General features: G+C 42.3%; 1 protein-coding gene across 2 annotated transcripts in view; it reads left to right on the plus strand.

The window, feature by feature from the left end:
- The first annotated feature begins 2,134 nt into the window (after positions 1–2,134).
- Positions 2,135–21,089, plus strand: part of faf1 (Fas (TNFRSF6) associated factor 1) — an 84,351-nt gene continuing 65,396 nt past the window's right edge. The window contains exons 1-4 of one of the 2 annotated variants that reach the window (XM_035414832.1): positions 2,135–2,458; positions 5,604–5,672; positions 12,274–12,320; positions 20,400–20,719. In XM_035414832.1, the coding sequence (XP_035270723.1) occupies positions 2,399–2,458; positions 5,604–5,672; positions 12,274–12,320; positions 20,400–20,719 (496 nt within the window). In that variant the 5' untranslated portion in view covers positions 2,135–2,398. The remainder of the gene's footprint in view (positions 2,459–5,603; positions 5,673–12,273; positions 12,321–20,399; positions 20,720–21,089) is intronic. The other variant, XM_035414833.1, reaches the window with a different exon arrangement.

The raw sequence follows: 21,089 nt of genomic DNA on the forward strand, positions 1-21,089 counted from the left end.
GGGCTGTGTAACGTTAGCTTTCAGCCACTCGTTTCCCTCACTGGCCGGGTGTGCGTGACTGACTGGGCGAAGACAAATTACGATAAATAAGCAAGTCTATCTAGGCTTGTCCCAGAAAAAATGAATAGTGTTGCACTTTGCGAAAGCTTGACAAGTTTTACACTGAAGGGTGTAGAAAGCTACTGTAAAACAGACATACAACAGTAAAGTGACAAACTATAAATTATGTTTCCATACAATATTCTGTTTTAAAAATAGCAGGTGCAAAAGCACTGAGCTGTAGCATACAATTCATACTTCAAATGGAGACTTGGTGAGACCACGCCGCGCGTGCGCAACCATAGCCTTCATATGTAGGCGCACACCTGGCCTGCTCATGCACGCACTCAGAAATGCACACGGAAGAACACACTGCAGTACGCTAGACATTGTGATCAAAATGTAATTACATTGCATAAGTGAAAACGCATTTTTAAAGTCAACGAACAGTTTCCACATGTGATCCAGAAATAGAAAACCACCACTCTCGAAGAGGCTATATTTTAGGCTATTGACAGCATGCAAAATAGGCTAAGTAAGCCAATGGACATTTCGGCTATGCAACTATCATCAACATTGAACAAGCAAAGATTCATTTTTTTCCTTAGTTATAAGGGAAAAATCTAAAACGAATAGATTGCAGCACCGGTTTAACACTTTCTCTTAAACATTCAATTTTGTCAGTTTCTTCAACATTCTGCGTTGAAGAAACTGACTTAACTGCCTAATCAGTTTCAATGCTTTGGTTCATTATTACTAGAACCAAGTCAGTATACATTATTATTAGACAAAACTAATATTTCCCCCCATTAAATACAAGTAAAACAGCATGCTCAACACTAATGCATTATTCCAGCATATAATAATTCATACATCAAAGACGATGTGATTTAAACATGATGGATAAACTGGCACTAGTACTCACAAATGTCACAGAAAACAAAGACAAATGTATTAAAGCAAACCCCCTAACTGCTCCCCATTAAGGCCTCTAGGTCTCACTGGCTGCGTCTCAAACGGCAAAAATGCTGCCTTCAGTTTGAGACTGTCTGCAGACTATGAATGCAAAATGCTCTCTTCCCCAGTTTCCACCTGTGGGAACTGTATGAATGTTTAATATTGGATAATCATGTACACCTCATAAAACCCGCATTTTCACACTTTGTTGTTGTTATAGGGTTGATCTATCAGTTATTTTGGCCGTTCTACTACTTTTACTACTACTACTACTACTTCTACTACACTTTATTATGGATTATGTTATTTGCATTGTAGTTGTTAGGGTTTCCACATTAACCATATAAACTTATGATACAAGTATTTTCGCGTTTTCCGTTGAAATGATTGAATCGTTTTCAAAGACTCTCACAATCCGACCAATTGGAAAATTATGGCCTAAAGCATCCCTTTGTCTTTGTCACTTTTGACTGAGAGCATGATATTGTTATTAGACTGTTAGGCCTTCTGTATCTCTGCATATTATAACATGATATGTTGGCAGATTTGATTTAGTTGTAACGCTATCTCCCAATATGGGTTACCAGTGGTTCCCAAACATGGATTGTGAGGGGAGTGTAAATTGGACGTGAGATACGAAAAGTGAGACGTGAGAAAAAAAAGTTGCTATATATTTATTATAGCCTACATACCTTAGCTTCCACACCAGCCATAGAAAACACGACAATAGTTACATGCAAGTAGTTACAATGTAGTTTACATGTTAATGTGTTGTCATAATGTTAAAACGACTGAATTCGGGCTACATTAAAGTTAGGTCACATAAAATGGGTCGTTCGTTCATTAAGTTTAGGATCTAATGTGTTAGACAATGCACTGGCCATATTTTAGAAACACAAAGGCTGTTCGCTTGTATAATTCTAAACGCGCTGATATTGTTTATGCGTTTGTGCAAACAAACAAGCTGAGAAACCCCGATCAACTAACGTTATATGTATGTAGCGCGCTGGCTTCTGTAACTGTATTGCTTTTAATAGCCGTTGTACCACTGAACTGTTGGTTGTACCACTTTAAGAGTACAAACTTGGGAAAACATTCGTCTGCCCATTGTGCGACACTGTTTTGCGATTGCCGTAAAGCAATACATAAAAAGTGACGTTAACACAGAGCTGAAACCCTGAAAGATACAGACCACGGCACAAAGTACAACGTTTGCACTTTTAGTACCCGCGTAATCCTAGACTTTGGGCTCGGGCATCTTTTTTTGTGAATTTCCGACGATATTTTATATATGAAACCCTAGTCCCCTGCTTGCTTCTTAGAGAGCGACAGAGTGAGGTAGGGAGAGAGAGAGTGAGTAAACGACAGAGCTTGAGCTAGCCAGAGTTAGCCAGTCACTGCAATGGCCTCCGATACTAGCGGTAGCAACATGGACAGAGAAATTATTCTGGCTGACTTTCAGGTGGGTTTTTCTTCCAGCGGAAATTCAAACATTGTTTGAAATTCCTGTTGCCACGTCCAAACACCACGTCCATTATGATAAAGCCCATGCCAGGGTGCCCAGTTGGCTAAAACAGTTATCGTTAGTTTGAGAGGATGAGATGCTCTGGTTATGTAGATAGCTTAGCTACCCAGCTAGCGAGCTGTAAGAAGCGAAACCTGGTAGGCTGTTATCTGGTTAGCTAGCTGTATTTTAAGTTAACCTCGCAGACACGGGCAGATTTAAAAAAAGTGAATACATGATCGCACTAATGGGCAGCTGGGTAGCATTTTAAGGCCAAAATGTATTTCTGAATGCTAATATGAAAATACGTTACTGTAGGCTAACGTTAGTTCATGGACGTCTGGCTTGCTAGCTGTCCAAAATTAATAACATGGTCGTTGCTATTCATGGAAATGCATGTTTGTTTACAGTGAACTCCGCTTGCTTGGTGTCGTGTGAACCTCGCATTTGAGGCTAACTGGCTAGCAGTTTGAATGTGGTATGGATATATTTTGTCAACAGCCCCCGAAACCATCAGAACTCGAATTGGTATTATCGATAGGTGCCTAGCTAGCACGCTAATAAGGTTTATGTAGCTTTAAAACAACGTAGAACAAATGGCAATGGCACAATGGACGCACACTTTGTCATAATTTATGTTTAGCATGCTAGCTAAAGTTCATATCATTCTGCCATCATTGCTGTTGAATATACGGTACTTCAAAAATAAATGCGTTTAGGTGTGGTTGAGATGTTAAATATCTGGCAGCAAGCGTTGTTTTAATTTTGCTTATGTGACTGCACATGACACCATTAACTGGCGTTACACTCTAATGTTTGGTAAGGAAATATCTTACCTTTTCTTTAATTTTGTTTCAATAATTAAAATCTGACCCAGTACCAACGATTTTAAGGGGGAAAATCATAACAAATGTTATGGCAGGTGCACTTGTATTACAGTCAATTACTGGACACTTTTCTTATGGTCTTCCTTAATAATGCTCATCATAAGGCCCATCGTGACGTTTAAAATAACTCATAGGCAAACATTTTTGATGTTTTGGAATACGGTTAATTTTGAACGCTGTCTTATTTAACTTGCAATCGGCAGTTTGTTAGCTCAAGTTCAGAAAAATATAGTTATCCTCAGCTTTGTGATTGCATAGCATCATGGAGAGTATTGACACCTTAGAGTGTTCTAGCCATTTCATAGGCCAAAAGAACCAGCTGAGTCAGATGTTGACATTATTACCTCTCTGTGTGGCTTTTGAATACCAAGTCTTTGAACGTACAGTTTTTTTTTTTTGCATATCATCAGACATTTACAAAAGAGCTGTGTTGATAAATACACAGTGTCCACTATGCAATGATGATTGAAGTGGCGATTGCATTCCTGATGGCCTAAAAACCAGATACTGTGTGTTGTTTTAAAGCAATGCTCCATGCAATACAGGAAAATACCAGTCTTGTACAATTAAAAATGCCTGGTTGTATAGTTTGGGCTAGATCTGTCCCCCATCCCCCACAAAATTTAATTGTTATTGTTTGGGCTTGCTGCTCTTATTGGATGTTTTCAGTGTTCAGTTTATTTTTGAAACTAGTTTTTTACTCTGAACTTCTCTTGAAATGTAGGCTAATGTATTCAAACTTGGTAATGTCTTACGGCAATAAACATGTAAAATTCTGACAGTGTTTTGTATCAATTGACACAGTATGCAGTTGGAGTGAATGGACTTTTGAGGCTGTTATTGATCTCTGATTTTCCTCTTGTCATATCTGTGGATTCCCATGCTGATGCTGATGTCAAGGAAGTTTTTATGCGAGTATAGTGCAAATGTACATTTTTTTCTTCCGAGACATGTAGCTTTTAAACTTGGTTGGACATGAGTAAGATCAGTGGCTGACCATGTATAAAAAATGTCAGTTACTCATAAGAATCATGTTACAGGTGAGACTTAGTCCACTAAATGTGGCACATAAGGTTGTTGTCAGGTTATTCAGAGTAACTTTTAGCAGAGGCAGACCAGTGCTTAGGAGTGGCTTTTATGTTATCTTTATGACTTTGATAGATGCCATAAAATACAGATGGTAATCACTATAGCTTACGTGAGGATTTATTAAGAGCTGTATCAGAATAAGATAATTGGATTGTCTGACCTCAACTGTGAAAAGAACAATTGCAATGATAGAAGTAATATGAACTTGTTGTCTGCATAAGAAGCTATGCATGTTGACAGTGTAGTGCCTCTTTCTATTAACGTATGCATCTTCGTCCTCTCATCCGATTGTCACTGTTTGGGTGCTTCCTGTTGTAACAGTGCAAGGATGTGCTACTCTAATAATATTACTGCTTTTTTGCTGAAGTAACTCATATCTCACAAGATTTGCTTGAGCCGTAGGTCTTACTCTCTTTGAGTGAACTGTAGTATCCCACCAGTGCAAGAGTGAATATAGTCTCTGTGCCCACTCCTGAGATCAATCAAGTAAAAGCAAGTATGAAACTAAGTCTGTACTAATTGCCACAGCAAAGTACTGCAAATCAGTAGAATGAAAAGTAAATGTGAATGAGTACACCAAAAGGAAAAACCAGTTTGCTGCATTTTTTGCATTTACTATTGCATTTTAATACAGATCAGCCATATTAAAGCTATTCCAGCTAGTACTGCATAAACCTTTTCATTAAGCAGAAACAACATCCATTGATATATGTAGGCAGCTGGTCAGATTTGTTGTATTTGTTGCTTTTTTCCTCAATGTGAAAATGTTGATATTTGAATCCGTGGTTTGGTTGTTACTTCTTTGACCAAAGGCACACCTTACTGGCATAAACTATTTCAATTATAAGGAAGTCAAGTTACACAGTAGCTTTAATTGCTTGCACTGTTTTCAGTGTATTCATTCTGGGCGTCCATTTTGTTCTTTTATCGTGACTGTATTACTATTTCTCTTTATTGCTTCACAGAGTGGATTTGATATCAGTGAAGCAAAATGCTTTGGAAATGTGTATTGCTAAAATGTCCACAATACATTATCTCATGATCATATCTGTGCTCCCATCTTATGCTGAAACATTTTTAAAATACTGGTCGTACATTGTGCATTTAACCTGTTTTCTCATTCATAGGCATGCACTGGGATTGACAACATTGCTGAAGCAATTGCCCTTCTAGAACTGAACAACTGGGATTTAGTGGTAAGTTCAGTTTGCCCTACTTTCTGGCTGAAAAATATGAGAGGTGGTCATAGAAAATGTGACAAACATGAAAACACAAAGTGCAAAAGGAATTTCTTATATGGAATACAGCTGATGTAAATGTTGCCTTATCAACTGAATTGCATTTATTGGCAGTTAAGTAGGATCAGTAATTCATTGAAGTCTAGAACCCCCACCTGTTCATTGTGATGTAGATAGATATTGTCAACTGTATGTGCATGTATGTGGCATAAAAACACAATTGTCTAATAATTATTGAATATTCAGACTAATATGTAAACAAAATATTATGGAAGACCAATCTACTTTTAATTTGACATTGATTTTAAATTAATTCCGATTTAATGACAAAATGTGGTCATCATTTCCTCTGAGAATAATGAGCTACTAGGAGTATATCCAAACCCAAATACCATATTTGGAATTGTGTAAATAATGTGTTGTTTACAGACATTTTTCCTTCTGTTTTAAAGCAAAGCCTGCCTGTTAAGACTTGTATGGCTTAGTGTGCTGTAAATGCCCTCAACTATGGAAATACGTTGTAAAAACCACACAAAAGATTTCAGTTATATTTCAGTTATTTAAAACAAAAACCTCAGCCTTTAATACACATCGACCTATGGAGGTCATTGTTGTTTTAGACGGGCAATGCACTTTGTCCGGCAGTTACGGTTATTAGTAGTGAAAAATATCAATACAATGCCACAATATTTGGATATCTGTGAATAGGATGGATTCAGTAAACATCTTGGTGTATCAGCACGCATTCTCATTTTGGGATTATGCATTTGAAGGGGGTATTATCACCGGTTTAAGCTCATATCGTAAAGTTATTGATCCACGTAGTATATATATACGATGTGGATCAATAACATTACGCCAGTCAAATTAATGGGTATGATGACACGTATCAGTTACACCAAAAGCGATAGCTTGATCCATATGGTCAAGAGACTTGGAACAGCTCATTACAACACGCAACTTTTCCATCTCTTGTTGTGTTGCCATAAGCGAGCAGTCGCCGCACAGACACCATCTCTGGTCTTATGCCCTACTCTCGTCTCCTCCGATCTTCATCGTTTTGATTTAGGCTATTTGTTGTGAGCTGTCCTCGGCACTTTCCTGCCGAGTAATGTCTGGCTCGAATCAAGAAGGCTGAACATAAGACATTCAGCGCTGCTCAATGGACAAGAGCAGTGGATCGGGGACCATTTAACGCAATAACAATGACGACCTACAAGTTGAAGGATTCAAATAAAAATAAAAAATAACTACAATCTTCCATGTGGTTTTAATAACATATTTATATAATTGCAGGCATTTACACCATATTAAGGCCTACAATTCTTAACAGGCGGGGTTCCCTTTAAGAAAAAGTCTCCCAGTGATATTTGGAAGGTTTTTGTTTTTCCTATTTGTTGGTAAGTCATGAAAATTTCGTGTAGCTACAGGAAAGAAGTAGCTTTCACACAAAAAAGTTAACGTTAAATGGAACCCAGCCACACTCTCCAATGATAAAAAAACGGTAAATTCTTGACTCTCTCTGTAACTGCATGATAGGCCCGTCTAAAATTGGCTAGTTCTGAAGGAATGGTATAGTGGAGAGACAACAACAGTTTTCTCATTTTAAACTAATTTTAACGTATTTCTGAACACATTGATCCGATCACTGATGACATGTCTCTTAGGGTATGGCAATAATTGTCCCTTGCTTGCTTTGAGCTTGCAGTTCTCCCTGTGTATCCTAATGCTGGTTTTGGTTAGTAGATTCCAGTTTCTTTGTAATTGACACACAAGCTACAGTCTTTATGACGTTAAATCAGCCTACAGTTTGTAATAGTTTTGTTTTTGAAAATTCCAGAAGCATAGCATTTTTTTGCTCGTAGTTGTCAACTATCCTGCTGATTGGTCTTTCCTTATCGGCTTGCATAAGCCATAGGAAATAATTCCAACCAAAAATAAGAATGAATGTCATTTTTCTAAAGCAATCGGGGAATGTGCACTTGTACAATATGTGGGGGCATTACCTTGCTTTTGGGGTATATTTAAAGATATTTTCTTGCTTCTTGCTTGCTTTGAAACCCTGAATGCCCAAATAGTAGTTATTGTAAAACTGGCAGTTCCACAAGCTGCCTGCACCAATTGAAAACATACACTTCAACTGAAATAATATTGACTTGATTTATGTTATATGCTTTAATTGAATACAAACACAACATTTCATCTTCAGGTCGGGGTGTAATTCATTAGTACTTGTAAAATGTTGCACTCTGATCTCGGCTTCCTGAAATGGACTCCTGATAAGCTAAGAGTCCTGGCAGATGAAGCTGCTGATAGTGGTGCCTGGTGAGGCGGTGCTCTCTGCAACCACCGGAACCACAGGACAGCAGCGTCTGTAGGCTTTGAAGGGCCTGTGGCCTGATGGCTGAGTAGGTTCTCTTAAAAAAGAATGAATTTCACATTGTGAAATCTAATGGCATGGATTCCTAAATAGATCTGTGTGATTCTGGTCCAAGATAATGTATTTAGCTTTCATTTCCATTACATTACGTTTATTTGGCAGACGCTTTTATCCAAAGTGCATTTCATGGCCATAGACAACTGCTAAACACAGGTTCAGTAAGGTACAATACTGATTTTGTACAGCTATTTCTAGCCAAGACACAGTTTAGTTCACACAGTGAACACTATTCAGACCTAACCTCTGCAAAGCCAACTAGGCAGAAGAATAAGCTACAGTATTAGGACAAATACAAATTACCAAAAAGTGCTGGGATGGGGCAACATGTAACAAGTGTCATGAAAAAGGGGGCCTACAAGCATTAAAGGCCCCCAGTTATTTTTTTCAGGTTTTATTAACTGCTTAGATGCTTGCATTGTCTAATGTATCCCAGTTATGCTAGCAAAAATATGAAATCTGTATAGCATGAAATATTACCACATTTTGCTCTCAGAAAAAAATCACTGGTCAAAACATGGCAGTTACATTTGGCTACAGATTTGATGTAGATTCTGGATTGCAGCCGAAGCAGCCAATCATCTTTGACCTACTATTTGCATAAAAACTTGCACGTGCCTTGAGTGGCAGCATCACATTATGAATTGGCTTCCTGTAAAAACACTGAGTAAGCAAAATGTCAGTGTCATTATTTGCCATGTTAGGTGTACTGTTACTGGTTGCTGGACAGCTAACAGCACATTACCCAGCCTCCAAAGGAAGAGAGCATAAGGAGCGGTTAGCCACAATTTATATTTGAGGGGAACCTCCTGACAAAGTGAGGCCCCCTTTGCTGGTGTGGTCTAGTCATTTCACAGCAGAGTGTTTCCTAAACGAAGCACAGTACAATGGGAGGGGATCTGGGTAGAATTTGTGCCGGACAATTTAAACGCTGTGTTTTTAACTTTTAGAGCTGGAATTTTGTATGTGTATGTGTGTGTAGGGGGGCTCTCTTGTCATTCCCTGTCAGGTAACCAATCAAGGCAGAGCATTTGGAAGAAAATATGCAATACCCACCCAAGATGGCCTGTTCAGCTTGTAGGGAGAGAAACTCACTAGATTTTTATTATTTATTAAAAAAAAAAAAAAAAAAAAAAAAAAAAATGCTTTAATATTTTTTTGTTAACAAAAAAAAAACCTAAAATACCAGTTTGGTTGAATAATATAAAATAGTAGAACAATAGAATAATGGGGACCTTGTTTATTTGTCCTAATTATGGTGACGTTGTCTAAAGTCTCCAAGTAGAAAAAGGGAATCGGGAATATCCAGATGTAGAAGTGTGACTCTTTCAGTTTAGATTTCAAGTGACAAGTTCAAGGAACTATGAAACGGGACTTCTGCTGATTTTTCTTCTTTCGCAGAGCAAGTCTTTATCTCGAAAAGGCTTCTATATTTAGCCACGGGCAGTTCTTGCTCTGGCAGTTGCTCAAAGCAGGCGCACACGCCGAGCACAAGCAGCGGTTTGGCGCACCTGTAAATGTGATGACTTGCAGTTCCTTTGCAGCGCCGTTAGCTCGAGCGATATTTACGAACGGGCCTCTGTCAGAGGACCCCGACGTGCTCTTTTCTCCTTGCACACGGTGCCCTGGCTCAGCACCTGCTTAAACTGTTTGCCGGCCAACCAGAAAAATATACAGTTGGACACAGACCCAACGCAAAAATCTGTTTACAACCGCTTGTTTGCACAACCTGAAGTTGAGCCGAGCGGCTTTGATTGAGTGCTTGATTTTTCAAAGTTTGGCGACACTGTCGGTGACCTATGGAGTGGCTGGTGTCCCTAACGAGGACTGATGAACGGATCGCCAGCACGCTTGGATCTCTCTCCCTCTGTTGTCCCCCGTTCGATTTTCTTTGTTTCATGAGAACTTATTTTTCCATTCTCATTTTGTCATGCTTTTCACTGCAAAGCAATTTCTCTGCCAGTAACTCTATATTTAGCGTTGGCCATCCGGAGCATTTTGTTGCCTGGGCTCCTCACATTTTGGCATACATTTCTTTGGGGGGATTTTCAGATATGCGTGATTAAAATTACTGTTAAATTTCTCCGTTTTCAGTGAAACAGTTTTTCTGTTGACTGATGACCTTGTAGCAAAGGTCAATTGAAATTGAGCACCACAGCTTAACAAAAAATCATTCAGAGCTGCGTTTGGTGCAGAGCCATGTGTGGGACCTCGTTCTACTTGTAATAAACGGAACTTCAAAGCAGCACTTAAATACGAAATTCCGCATATCCTCAAATCATTTCTGGCAAGTTGCCAGACGAGTGGAGTTCGGAGTTGTCTTTCTAAATTCAGCCCCGCCCTAGACTCTGTAGGGCATATATGTTTAAAAATTTTGCTTTTACCGTATCAACATTGGGTGTAGTCCTCAGAATTTTGATTCATTAAAGAATATCCCTTACTCAGGTGACTTTTCGGAAGGGCGTAAGCTGGGTAAGTAATGGGAGCGCTCAACACATAGTTGCACATCCGGTATGTAGCCTAACTGAATTTCATAGAATCAGACCGTGAGACAGAATCCAGACAGATGATTCCATGCATGACGCGTCATCTTCAGTTTATTTGTTCTAGTTTTATGTCTTCCGGTGGGGATGAAGCGCCTCTGAAGTGTGGCTTTACGTTTGGCCTCCTAGGTGGAACGAACTGTGGGAACCACATTGCTATTGAGGTGGTGTCAGTTATAACGTATTACTAGAGGTGTCCAGCTGCCATGTTGGACATGACGAAATGGCAGTGCATTTGGTGTCATTTGATGATGGTTGGTGAGATGCTTCCGTTTGCTGCTGACTCTCCTGTAACGTGCAGATTGCCGTGTGGAAAATAAATGCTGACTTGCAGGTGGGTGCATCAAAAATGTTCAGTGGGAAGCATAGTGGTAGCTTTAAATGTGTAATGAGGTAAGTATTCTGAATTAGGGGTCAAATAGTAAAATAAGTACATCCCCAATGACAAAAAACGTGTATAGCCAAATGAAGTGTCAAGCTGTTTACTCATGGGTTGGGTGTTTGGTATGGGTCCCTACCAGTGTGCCTGATCTGTTTCAGATGTCTCATGGGAAATTGGGATGGGGTGTACTACTTCGTTTACTGATAAAAATGTGTCTGTTTAGGATATAAATAATAAAAAATATCGCAAGTATTGAAATAAAAATATAAAAAAACACAATGTATCCATCTAAACCCAGCAATATACATAAAATATCAAAAACAATATACAGGGTGTGAACAATCCTCAACTTGGTACAATTTTCAAAGCATACAGGTAACTAGGACATTGTTGCTGGCCAAGATGGACTTAATATGCCGAATCATTGAATATGAGACGCATATTAATATATACGTATATTAATCTGTAGATTAACTGATGCATTTTATCCCCAGTGGGGAAATTTGGGGGAGAATTTACTATTCAGTTGCTCTCGAAGGCTTTGATGTTTGGCGATGGTGATCTGCATCTCCGTGTCATCGTCTGGGCACCGGTGCCCACTCTGGCCTGTTTGGAATCCTTCACATAGTTCTCCCATGGAGACGAAAGGAGATAAAAAAGAAAACAAGCGGCCCACCTCGCCACATTCCACCCGAGAATAACATCCGCTCTGTGCTGGCCGCCCATCGGGATAACCGTAACTCCGCTCGGTCCGGGGCGCGGTTCGCGGGTAACAGAGGAGCACTGTCCCCAGACCCCCGAAACCGCCGAAATTAAACGTTTCTGTCCCTTTGTGAAGTTGTGAGATGGTGTAAACTGTAGTAACGGAGGTGGAGGCCCAGATAACGGTTCCTCCGTGGGCTGGCTGACTGACTGCCAGCTTGTTCGCAAGAATTTGAGCCGCGGGTCAGCAAGTTCACCTATGAAATGTTCCAGTAAATGTTGCTTTGTAAAACAGGCTCGTAGTATTCACTCTTTTGTGTGACTCTTGTCCTTGTCCCCTGAGTGACTGTGTCACTTGATGTAACTGTCCACAGGTTATACACATGGGAACATTGCATATTTTATGGCATGTCATGTCTTTGCATTTTCATTAATTGCTTGTGTGTGTGTTCACTATCAGTGTACATGTGTAAGATTTATTTTGTCTTTCTACAGGCTGCAATCAATGGTGTGATTCCACAGGAAAATGGCATCTTGCAAAGGTAACCTTCATTTAACCAGAACCACATCCATATAAGATGTGGAGCTTCTTGTCCAAAATATGGAGAGAAAAATAAAAAAACAAGTACTGTATTCTATGTGTTTCTATCAGTGACAGTAATCCCTTACTGAAGTATGAAGTGATGTGTGCTTTCGAACTTTGCAAGAATTAAAGGGTTAAGGCTGGGTGTTATACTGACATGTGGCGTATTAGAAATTTCTTTTTCCTTTAATCATACCTGATGTGGTAGGGAACATTTAAACTTAAGAGACCACCTAAAATACTTCCGGGACAAAAAAACATCACCATTGACATCACGGAACTGAATGAGAATTTTTTGTTTTGGCTGTGTACTTCAGCACATTGGGTTTAAAAAATGTAGGTGAGGTTAGTGTGGTCTGTCAGCCTTAATTTAAAGGTATTTACATGCATAACGGGTAAGCCATGTCCGCTTTTTAATGTATAGGCCCTCCATTTTATGGGACCAAAAGTAATTGGACATTTGGCCGTTTCTTGGCCAGCTCTGCGTTGTTCGTAATTAGTTCATGCACAAGAGACCTAACAGAAGGTCTAGAGTTTATTCTAGGTGTGGCATTAACATTTGGAATCTGTTGCTGTTGTCTCTTAACATGAGGACCAAAGAGGTGTCAGTGCCAGTAAAGCAGACCATCAGGTGGTGGAAAGCTCTGAATAAATCAATAAGACGTAGCTAAAAATCTTGTGTGCGACAAAATCAGCTCTTTGTTACTTTAAAAAGTATAAACGCACTGGTGAGCTCAGGCATAGCAAGCAACCTGGCAGATCACTGCAGAATACTGTAGTGGATGATTAAAGAATACTTTCATTTGTGAAGAAAAACCCCTTTTCAACAGGTCAAGAGCACTTTTTAGGATGTGGGCATGTATGTGCCAAAAACTAAAACGAAAGAGAAGCCAACATCAGAATAACCTCAGTGGGTTCACTGCAAGATGCAAACCGTTGGTAAGCCCCAAGAACAGGACGGCCAGGTTAGAGTTTGCTAAGAAGTACAGTATAGAAACAGCGGTCCGGAACAAACTCTTATGGACAGATCAAATGAGATTAAGTGATTAACCTGTACCAACGTGATGGGCAGAGAATAGTGTGGAGAAAGAAAGGAACTGCTCATGATCCAAAGCACCCACTCATCTATGACCATGGTGGTATGGATTGGGCATGTATGGCTGCCACTGGAACTGGCTCAGTTGTCTTCATTGATGATGTGACTGCTGATGGCAGCAGCAGGATGCCGAAGTGTACAGAAACCTCCCTGCTCAGATACAGCCAAATGCCCCATTGTTGCAACTCACCTTGCAACAATGACCCCAAACCCAAAAGGAAGAGCCTGTCCTGAATCCAGTTGAACATGTGTTTCACTTGATGAATACAAAACGGAAGACAAAATCCCCCCAGACACAAACAGGAACTGACGGTGGCTGCAGTACAGGCCTGGCAGAGCTTCAGCAGGGGAGATACCCTGTGTCTGGTTACGTCTATGGGTCACCAACTTCTGGTAGTCATTGAATGCCAAGGATTTGCCACCACTTACTAAAGCGAGTAACCAAATACTAAATATGATGACTATTTCAGATTATGATGATTTGTCCACTGACTTTTGATCCCCTAAAATGGGGGATTATGTCTAAACGGGCTGTATTTCCTGTGCGGATCACTGGATATGGATGTAAATACCCTTCAATTAAAGCTGACAGTCTCCACTCGAAAGCCATTTTCATTGTTTTATTTGAAAGCCAATGTGCTGGGGTACAGAGCCAAAACAACAAACATGGTGTCTCTGTTCAAATACTTTTGGAACACACTAAAATTGTGTAAGTGCCCCAAATAATTTTTCTTTTAACTGTAGTTATATTAAAGTGGTTTTAATGCACAATAATTATGTGATGTTCTCATAATTAAAATGCTTAATATTCAAATGTCATTTAATGAATTATAACTGTTTTGTGCAAGATATGACATGCAACTTTGGTCTTGTATTAACATGGTCTTATTATTGCCTTCATTCTTGAAAATAAATGATGTTAATGAACAAGGGACGAATTGCTAATAGGAAATGCTTGTGTTAGTCAAAATGTCTTATTTTTGTACATTTTTAGGAAGCCCTCATGTAAATGTAAAAAAATTGAACAAACTGCAAACACAGCTACCGGTACCTTTTCCTAAATGGGCTAACAGGCTAATCGTAATTGATTTAAGCTACCGTAGCAGGAGAGTGATGTAGGCATTTCTGTGGTAATAAGCAGTTCTACAATTTGCGGCGTAACTGTTATTTTGATTGTGACAAAATAGGTGGGAGGAGTAAAGAAAACGCCCAGGAGAAAATTGCAACATTTTACAAAAAACAAAAAACAAAATTTAAACTCTTGCTGATTGGGGGAAAAGTCCTCAGAGGTTCTTTGTGTCCTTTGTGCCGTTGTCCAAATGTTTTTTTTTTTTTTTTTGTTTTTTTTTTTTTTTAACGGTCAGTATTCATTAATATACTGAGCTAAGAAGAAATACATTCAGGCCATGCACGTTCTGTTAAACGGTCTGTTTTGTGTGTGCAAGGCCTTTGGGAGTGAGAACATGGTTTTCGTAAAGGCGCATAATTATGAATGGGGCCTGGCAGAGTAGCCTCCACACATCCTATTTACAAAGCAGCTGGCTTCAGGCCCCTCTTGTAGGATGGCATTTTGCACAAAACGGCACCCAGCGAGGTGATCCTGGCCAACTCCAGGCCCGCTTGGAGGCTGTTGTCCGTTCCGCGCTAGGCCTTGGATGGGTAGAGAGCGCCATCTAGAAGCATTTCCTGGAACAGCTCTTTCCCTGCTGGAATATGTAACCTCCATGTGTCCGTGTTAATGACAAATACATTAGTGGTACCCTGTGAAATCAGGAGAGAATATACAGGCTTTTGAAAAAGATCCAGTTTGGGTCATGTAGATAATAACAATATTTGTCATATTATACAAAACATAATTTTTCATAACAATTTAAGTTATTGTTGTATTGTTTCAAATTGTTTTGTAAATTGTTCTGACAGTTTTACTTTCTTTTGTAAATTGTTCTGGCCGTTTTACAGTATTTTATAAAACAATACTACTAATTTTGGTCCTCCTGGTTTCTTGGCTCTTCGCTGTTAGTGAAACATTGCTCTTTTGACAAACAGATTGCTCTCTTACGTTTCCATTCAAACTTGTCATGATTGTTTACCTTTTCGGCATTAAGAACAGCACCTGTTTACTTTGTATAGCCTGGTAATAAATGACTTAAAAATAATTGTCCCTTTCAACAAATCTGTATGCAGTTGTATTAGGGTCTTCAATTATGCATTGCTCAATTATTGATTGTACAAATGTTTGCAGTATGCCTGCAGCAAATTGCTCTATCCCTTGACTGCTGATGATTATTTTAAATAGCGACTCAAGCAGGGTTAATGTCAGTCTCAGATCCTTGTTATTTATACTTCATTAAAATGTACGTCAGATTGCTTCATCCAGGTGAAGGTTTTCAGGTTCATGGTGGCTAGCTTCTGCCATGCTGCCATTTTGAAATGCTCATTTTACATAATATGATGAGGGCTTGCGCTGTGAGGCATGCTATTGGTGAACTATTGGCATTATGTAATGGGACAGTGGATAATATTATCTTAGCCGTACGTTGGTTATGTCGCACGTTACGTAGCTGTTTTAAAGATGCGGCCTCTGTCTCAGTCAGTTTTGGAAAGCGCCCTCGTGACCTTCTCGCGGGCTTTCCCGTCCGTGGTTACGTAGGTGATCTGTTCGGTTGCTAAATTTGGGTGAAAATGGCCGAGTGGCTGCTTCAGTGGCGCTGCGCTGTCTGCGATTAAATGGCGTAATTGATTGCCATTAATAATTCGCCCTCTCCGTGCGGCATTCCCCAGATCTGTGCAGCTAAGTTCGAAAAGGTCTTTTGGTTAAAGAAGTTGCCCAGATTATAACATCTCTGTCTATTTCTAGAGGAAGATTGTGTATGGCGCTGCTCCAAGATCTTAAATGTAAAACCTAGTCTGTCCTGCTGAGGCGTGCATTGTCTTTGTAAAGCCTATGTTAATAGTTAGCTGTAAGCGGTGGTGCCATGATTACTAGTGTGGGCAGGTGGTATCGGCTCACTCCCTTGAAACAGAAAAAAAGAACGCTGTTTTATAAATCAGTACAGTTTTATATTTTATAAATATCATTTCGTAATAATTGGTATGTTAGAAAAGTAGGTTAATGTATTATGAGTAATGTAGCTGCCTTTCTGAGATGTTTTCGTTTGAGCCATTTAGCACAGTCAAACTGAAAATGAGAGGCTGCTCTGGGTTCTTGGAATGCGTTGCCGGAACGCTTCCTCAGATGAAGAGTGCTGGTGTGAACGCATGCCGCTCATTATTCTGAAGGCTGGGTGCTGAGTTTATTGAGGTTTTCAGTGAGTCATTACTGTACCCTCGGTTGTGATTTCGTGAGTTCGGTGTATTCGTAGACACGCTATTTGAATATTGCTGAGAATTTCTCTATGCTCTTTTAATCAGTAAACAAAGCAAACTATTTTGGGGTGTTTTTCCCAAGAGTCAAAATATCAATTTGGTATCTAATAGTTTTTAAAATGATTTCTGCCCTGTCATTCATTTCAGTACTGCTTCATGAAATATTTGTAATCATGCAATATTGTAATATTCCGAATTCCAGTTCATAATATTTAGAATAAATAATTTGTGAGTATTTTAAAATTTTTTATTATTTGCATTGTGAAAAATCTGCTGCCGTCTGCACACTGCTCGCTGCCGCCTGCACGCTGCTCACCGGCGTCTGCACGCTGCTCGCTGCCGCCTGCACGCTGCTCACCGGCGTCTGCACGCTGCTCGCTGCCGTCTGCACACTGCTCGCTGCCGCCTGCACGCTGCTCGCCGCCGTCTGCATGCTGCTCATTTCCCATCTGCACGCTGCTCACTGCCGTCTGCACGCTGCTCGCCGCCGTCTGCATGCTGCTCATTTCCCATCTGCACGCTGCTTACTGCCGTCTGCACACTGCTCACTGCCGCCTGCACGCTGCTCGCCGCCGTCTGCATGCTGCTCATTTCCCATCTGCACGCTGCTCACTGCCGTCTGCACGCTGCTCGCCGCCGTCTGCATGCTGCTCATTTCCCATCTGCACGCTGCTTACTGCCGTCTGCACACTGCTCACTGCCGTCTGCACGCTGCTCACTCTCGTCTGCACGCTGCTCACTGCCGTCTGCATGCTGCTCACTGCCGTCTGCACGCTGCTCACTCTCATCTGCACGCTGCTCACTGCCATCTGCTCACTGCCATCTGCACGCTGCTCACCACTGTCTGCACGCTGCTCACCACTGTCTGCACGCTGCTCACTGCCGTCTGCACGCTGCTCACTGCCGTCTGCACGCTGCTCACCGCCGTCTGCACGCTGCTCACCACTGTCTGCACGCTGCTCACTGCCGTCTGCACGCTGCTCACTGCCGTCTGCACGCTGCTCTCTGCCGCCTGCACGCTGCTCACTGCCGCCTGCACACTGCTCACTGCCATCTGCACACTGCTCTCTGCCACCTGCACACTGCTCACTGCCGTCTGCACACTGCTCACTGCCGTCTGCACGCTGCTCGCTGCCATCTGCACACTGCTCACTCTCGTCTGCACGCTGCTCACCACTGTCTGCATGCTGCTCACTGCTGTCTGCCCGCTGCCCTCTGCACGGTGCAGTCTGCAGTGAGCCCCAGCAGCACAGGAGGAGAAGAGGGGCTTTCCGATCTCTCCACTGACTGTGAAAGCCACCCTTGCTCACAGTGTTTACGGGTATTGTAATGCTCACAGGATTCTTCAGACAGCCCAAGCTGTCGCTGTGCAGCTTGCTTTCTGCAGTCTAAGTTTAGCCTGCATCGCTGGCATCCCCGTTCTGCTGCAGCAGTTGTATTGTGCATTTTTTGAGAACGGTCAAGATGACTGCGTGCTGAAGTGTTTTGTGGAGAATGTGGAGATCTGTAAAGAAAATGGTTTGTGTTGAGCTCCCTTCATCTGTTTTCCACTGCATGTAAATCAGGGTATATTCTGACCACAGGTTTTAAATATACCCTTAAGCGTAATATACGTGTAAGTATGAGTTTTGAGTGTTAATGTACGGGAAGCTCGGGCGAGGCCGGCGGCAGGAAGTACCGAACGTGCCGACGGTGGATCACGGGTCTCAGCCTCACCTGTTGCCAGCTGTTCTTTCGGCGATAGCGTCACCGCTACGACTGTTATTATTTCAAAGGGCCGTTTGTTCTGGCTGTACGGGTTTCGCAGGGTGCCCTCAGAGCCCAACGTCTTTAACCTTTCCGCTGTTGTGGTGAGGTGTGGGGTAAATGCGGGTCTTTGTGCGGGCCCTTGGCGTCCCGCTCCCTCTCCCGGCGCGATTTGCGCTGACCCCCCCCCCCCCCCCCCCCCCTTGAGAAGAGAGGCCCTTTGTGTGGCCCGGCCGAGAGAAAAGACATTATTTACTGCGGCGTGGGCCGGGGGGCGCGCTGGAGAATGCGGCCCCCAGACGCGGAGAAGGGAGAGACGTTTTTGTGTCCCCCTCAGCGCTCCTGCGCGCAGAGAAGGGCGACTCTTTTCATTTCCCTTCCCTCTGCGGCGAACAATCGGCCGTCTGTGGGGCCCGGCCCGTATCGCGCCGGGCGTAGAGCCTGTTTACACTGACTCTGAAACTGTTTGTGTTGCTGCTGCTCCTCCTTTCCCTGCCGCTGCCGGATGGGGCTGTGGATCTTTTTTTAATTTGCGCGTGCTTGCGTGCGCGCGCGCGTGTGTGTGTGTGTGTGCACGCGCGTGTGTGTGTGTACGTACGTGTGTGTGCGCGCGTGTGCGCGCTTCACAATGTGAACAGATTAAGCTTATTTAAACAATTTTCTTTTCGTTCTGCTTGCAAACAGAAAGTTCAGTTGAATTGGAAAAACCTTGCTACTGAATGATACAGAAAAATACAGTATTTTGCATATTGCTAATTTGGCTAATTAATTCTAATTTCACCTAGTTTTAAAAATTATTATTTAAAAGCAGCCTTCATGCGTGGACATAACAATTGCTTGCCAATATAGTACTTAATTATAAAAAATAAAATGTATAATAAATAAAATAGCAACAATTTTATAAACACACAAGTACTACGTCTGTACTGTACTGAGGTGTGAATCTTGACTCATCTGTGTACTGGGAGCCTGACTGAAGCCATCTTAGGAAGCGGTAAATTTCGTATTTGACTCATTAGATTGTATTGGAAAGGCCTCAAGACAGGCCTGAAAGTGAAAGCAGTGGGGCTGCATGAATATGACTTTTCTGTGCCATAAACAAAGGCTTAACAGTGGAGTAGAAATAAATATGAAAATAGAAATTTCAAAAGAAAAGCTTTTTAAGTGAATGGGTGTACTCAAAAAGGACAGAAGGAATTATTTTGCTCTGGAACAAGTGCCTGTATAAAAACTCTCTGCCAGTCCATTTGTGTGTTTCAGTCAACTTAACACCATGACTATAGGCCATAAAATAACCAGAGTTACTACATATTGACGGTGAGAAGGAACCCGTTTAGAAGAATTTTCATCTGTTTGTTGGGTATTATGTCCAACCTAAAGCATTGACCTTTGGGGCGGTGATGTTCCCAGTGGTCCTGAATTGTTTCCCATCTGCTAGCTGCGTTTAAATGGGTGTGCCGTTGTTCTGGGAAGGTGTGTTTGTGTAACTGGGCGTGGCATTGCCCATGGGCGAAGCTAAATGCATTTTTTCCCCCTGCTGCAGCGTTTGGAGCAGGGTGTTTTGTGTTCCCAGTCCCCCTGCTGCAGCGTTTGGAGCAGGGTGTTTTGTGTTCCCAGTTCCCCTGCTGTAGCGTTTGGAGCAGGGTGTGTTGTGTTCCCCCTGCTGCAGCGTTTGGAGCAGGGTGTGTTGTGTTCCCAGTCCCCCTGCTGCAGCGTTTGGAGCAGGGTGTGTTGTGTTCCCCCTCCTGTAGCGTTTGGAGCAGGGTGCTTTGTGTTCCCGGTCCCCCTGCTGCGGTGCTGATGTTCTGTGTGTTTGTGTCCCCTGTGCAGCAGCTTTCCCAGCGAGGCGACCCAGGCCAGCCTGTTCGGGCCACACAGCCAGCCAGCGGCGGCAGCAGCAGCAGCAGCAGCAGCAGCCACGGCGACGACAGCAGCAACGGCGGCGGCGGCAGCAGCGGCAGCGGCGCCTCCTTCCTCCTCGTCCTCCTCCTCCTCCCCGCCGCCGTCGTCGTCCTCCTCCTCGTCCTCGGCGTTCTGCCCCGTCCTGCCGTCGCGGCACATCGTGGAGCGGCAGCCGCGGATGCTCAACTTCCGCGTGGAGTACCGGCAGCGCTCCGTGGAGGTGGTGCTGGACGAGGCCAGCACTGTGGGTGAGGACGCTGCCGCCCTTCGCTGATGTCATGCCTCATCGTCCTCCTCCTCTTCGTCCCCAGCTTTGAATGGCCAGTCGTGTGTTTTGAATGAATGAATGAATGAATGAATGAAACACTGCATTGATATAGCACTTTTCCGAATGCTCAAAGTGCTTTACAGTGGTGAGTGGATACTCGCCTCACCCACCACCACTGTGTAGCACCCACCTGGGTGATGCACAGCAGCCATTTTGTGCCAGAACGCTCACCACACATTAGCTAAGGTGGAGAGAGAGAGAACTTTTTTTTTAGCTGATTAAATCAGGGGGATGATAAGGTAGCAAGTTTGAGAGACCCAGGTTGGGAATTTAGCCAGGACACCGGGGAA

The sequence above is a fragment of the Anguilla anguilla genome, chromosome 4 (assembly GCF_013347855.1).
Source record: "Anguilla anguilla isolate fAngAng1 chromosome 4, fAngAng1.pri, whole genome shotgun sequence".
Taxonomy (NCBI): domain Eukaryota; kingdom Metazoa; phylum Chordata; class Actinopteri; order Anguilliformes; family Anguillidae; genus Anguilla; species Anguilla anguilla.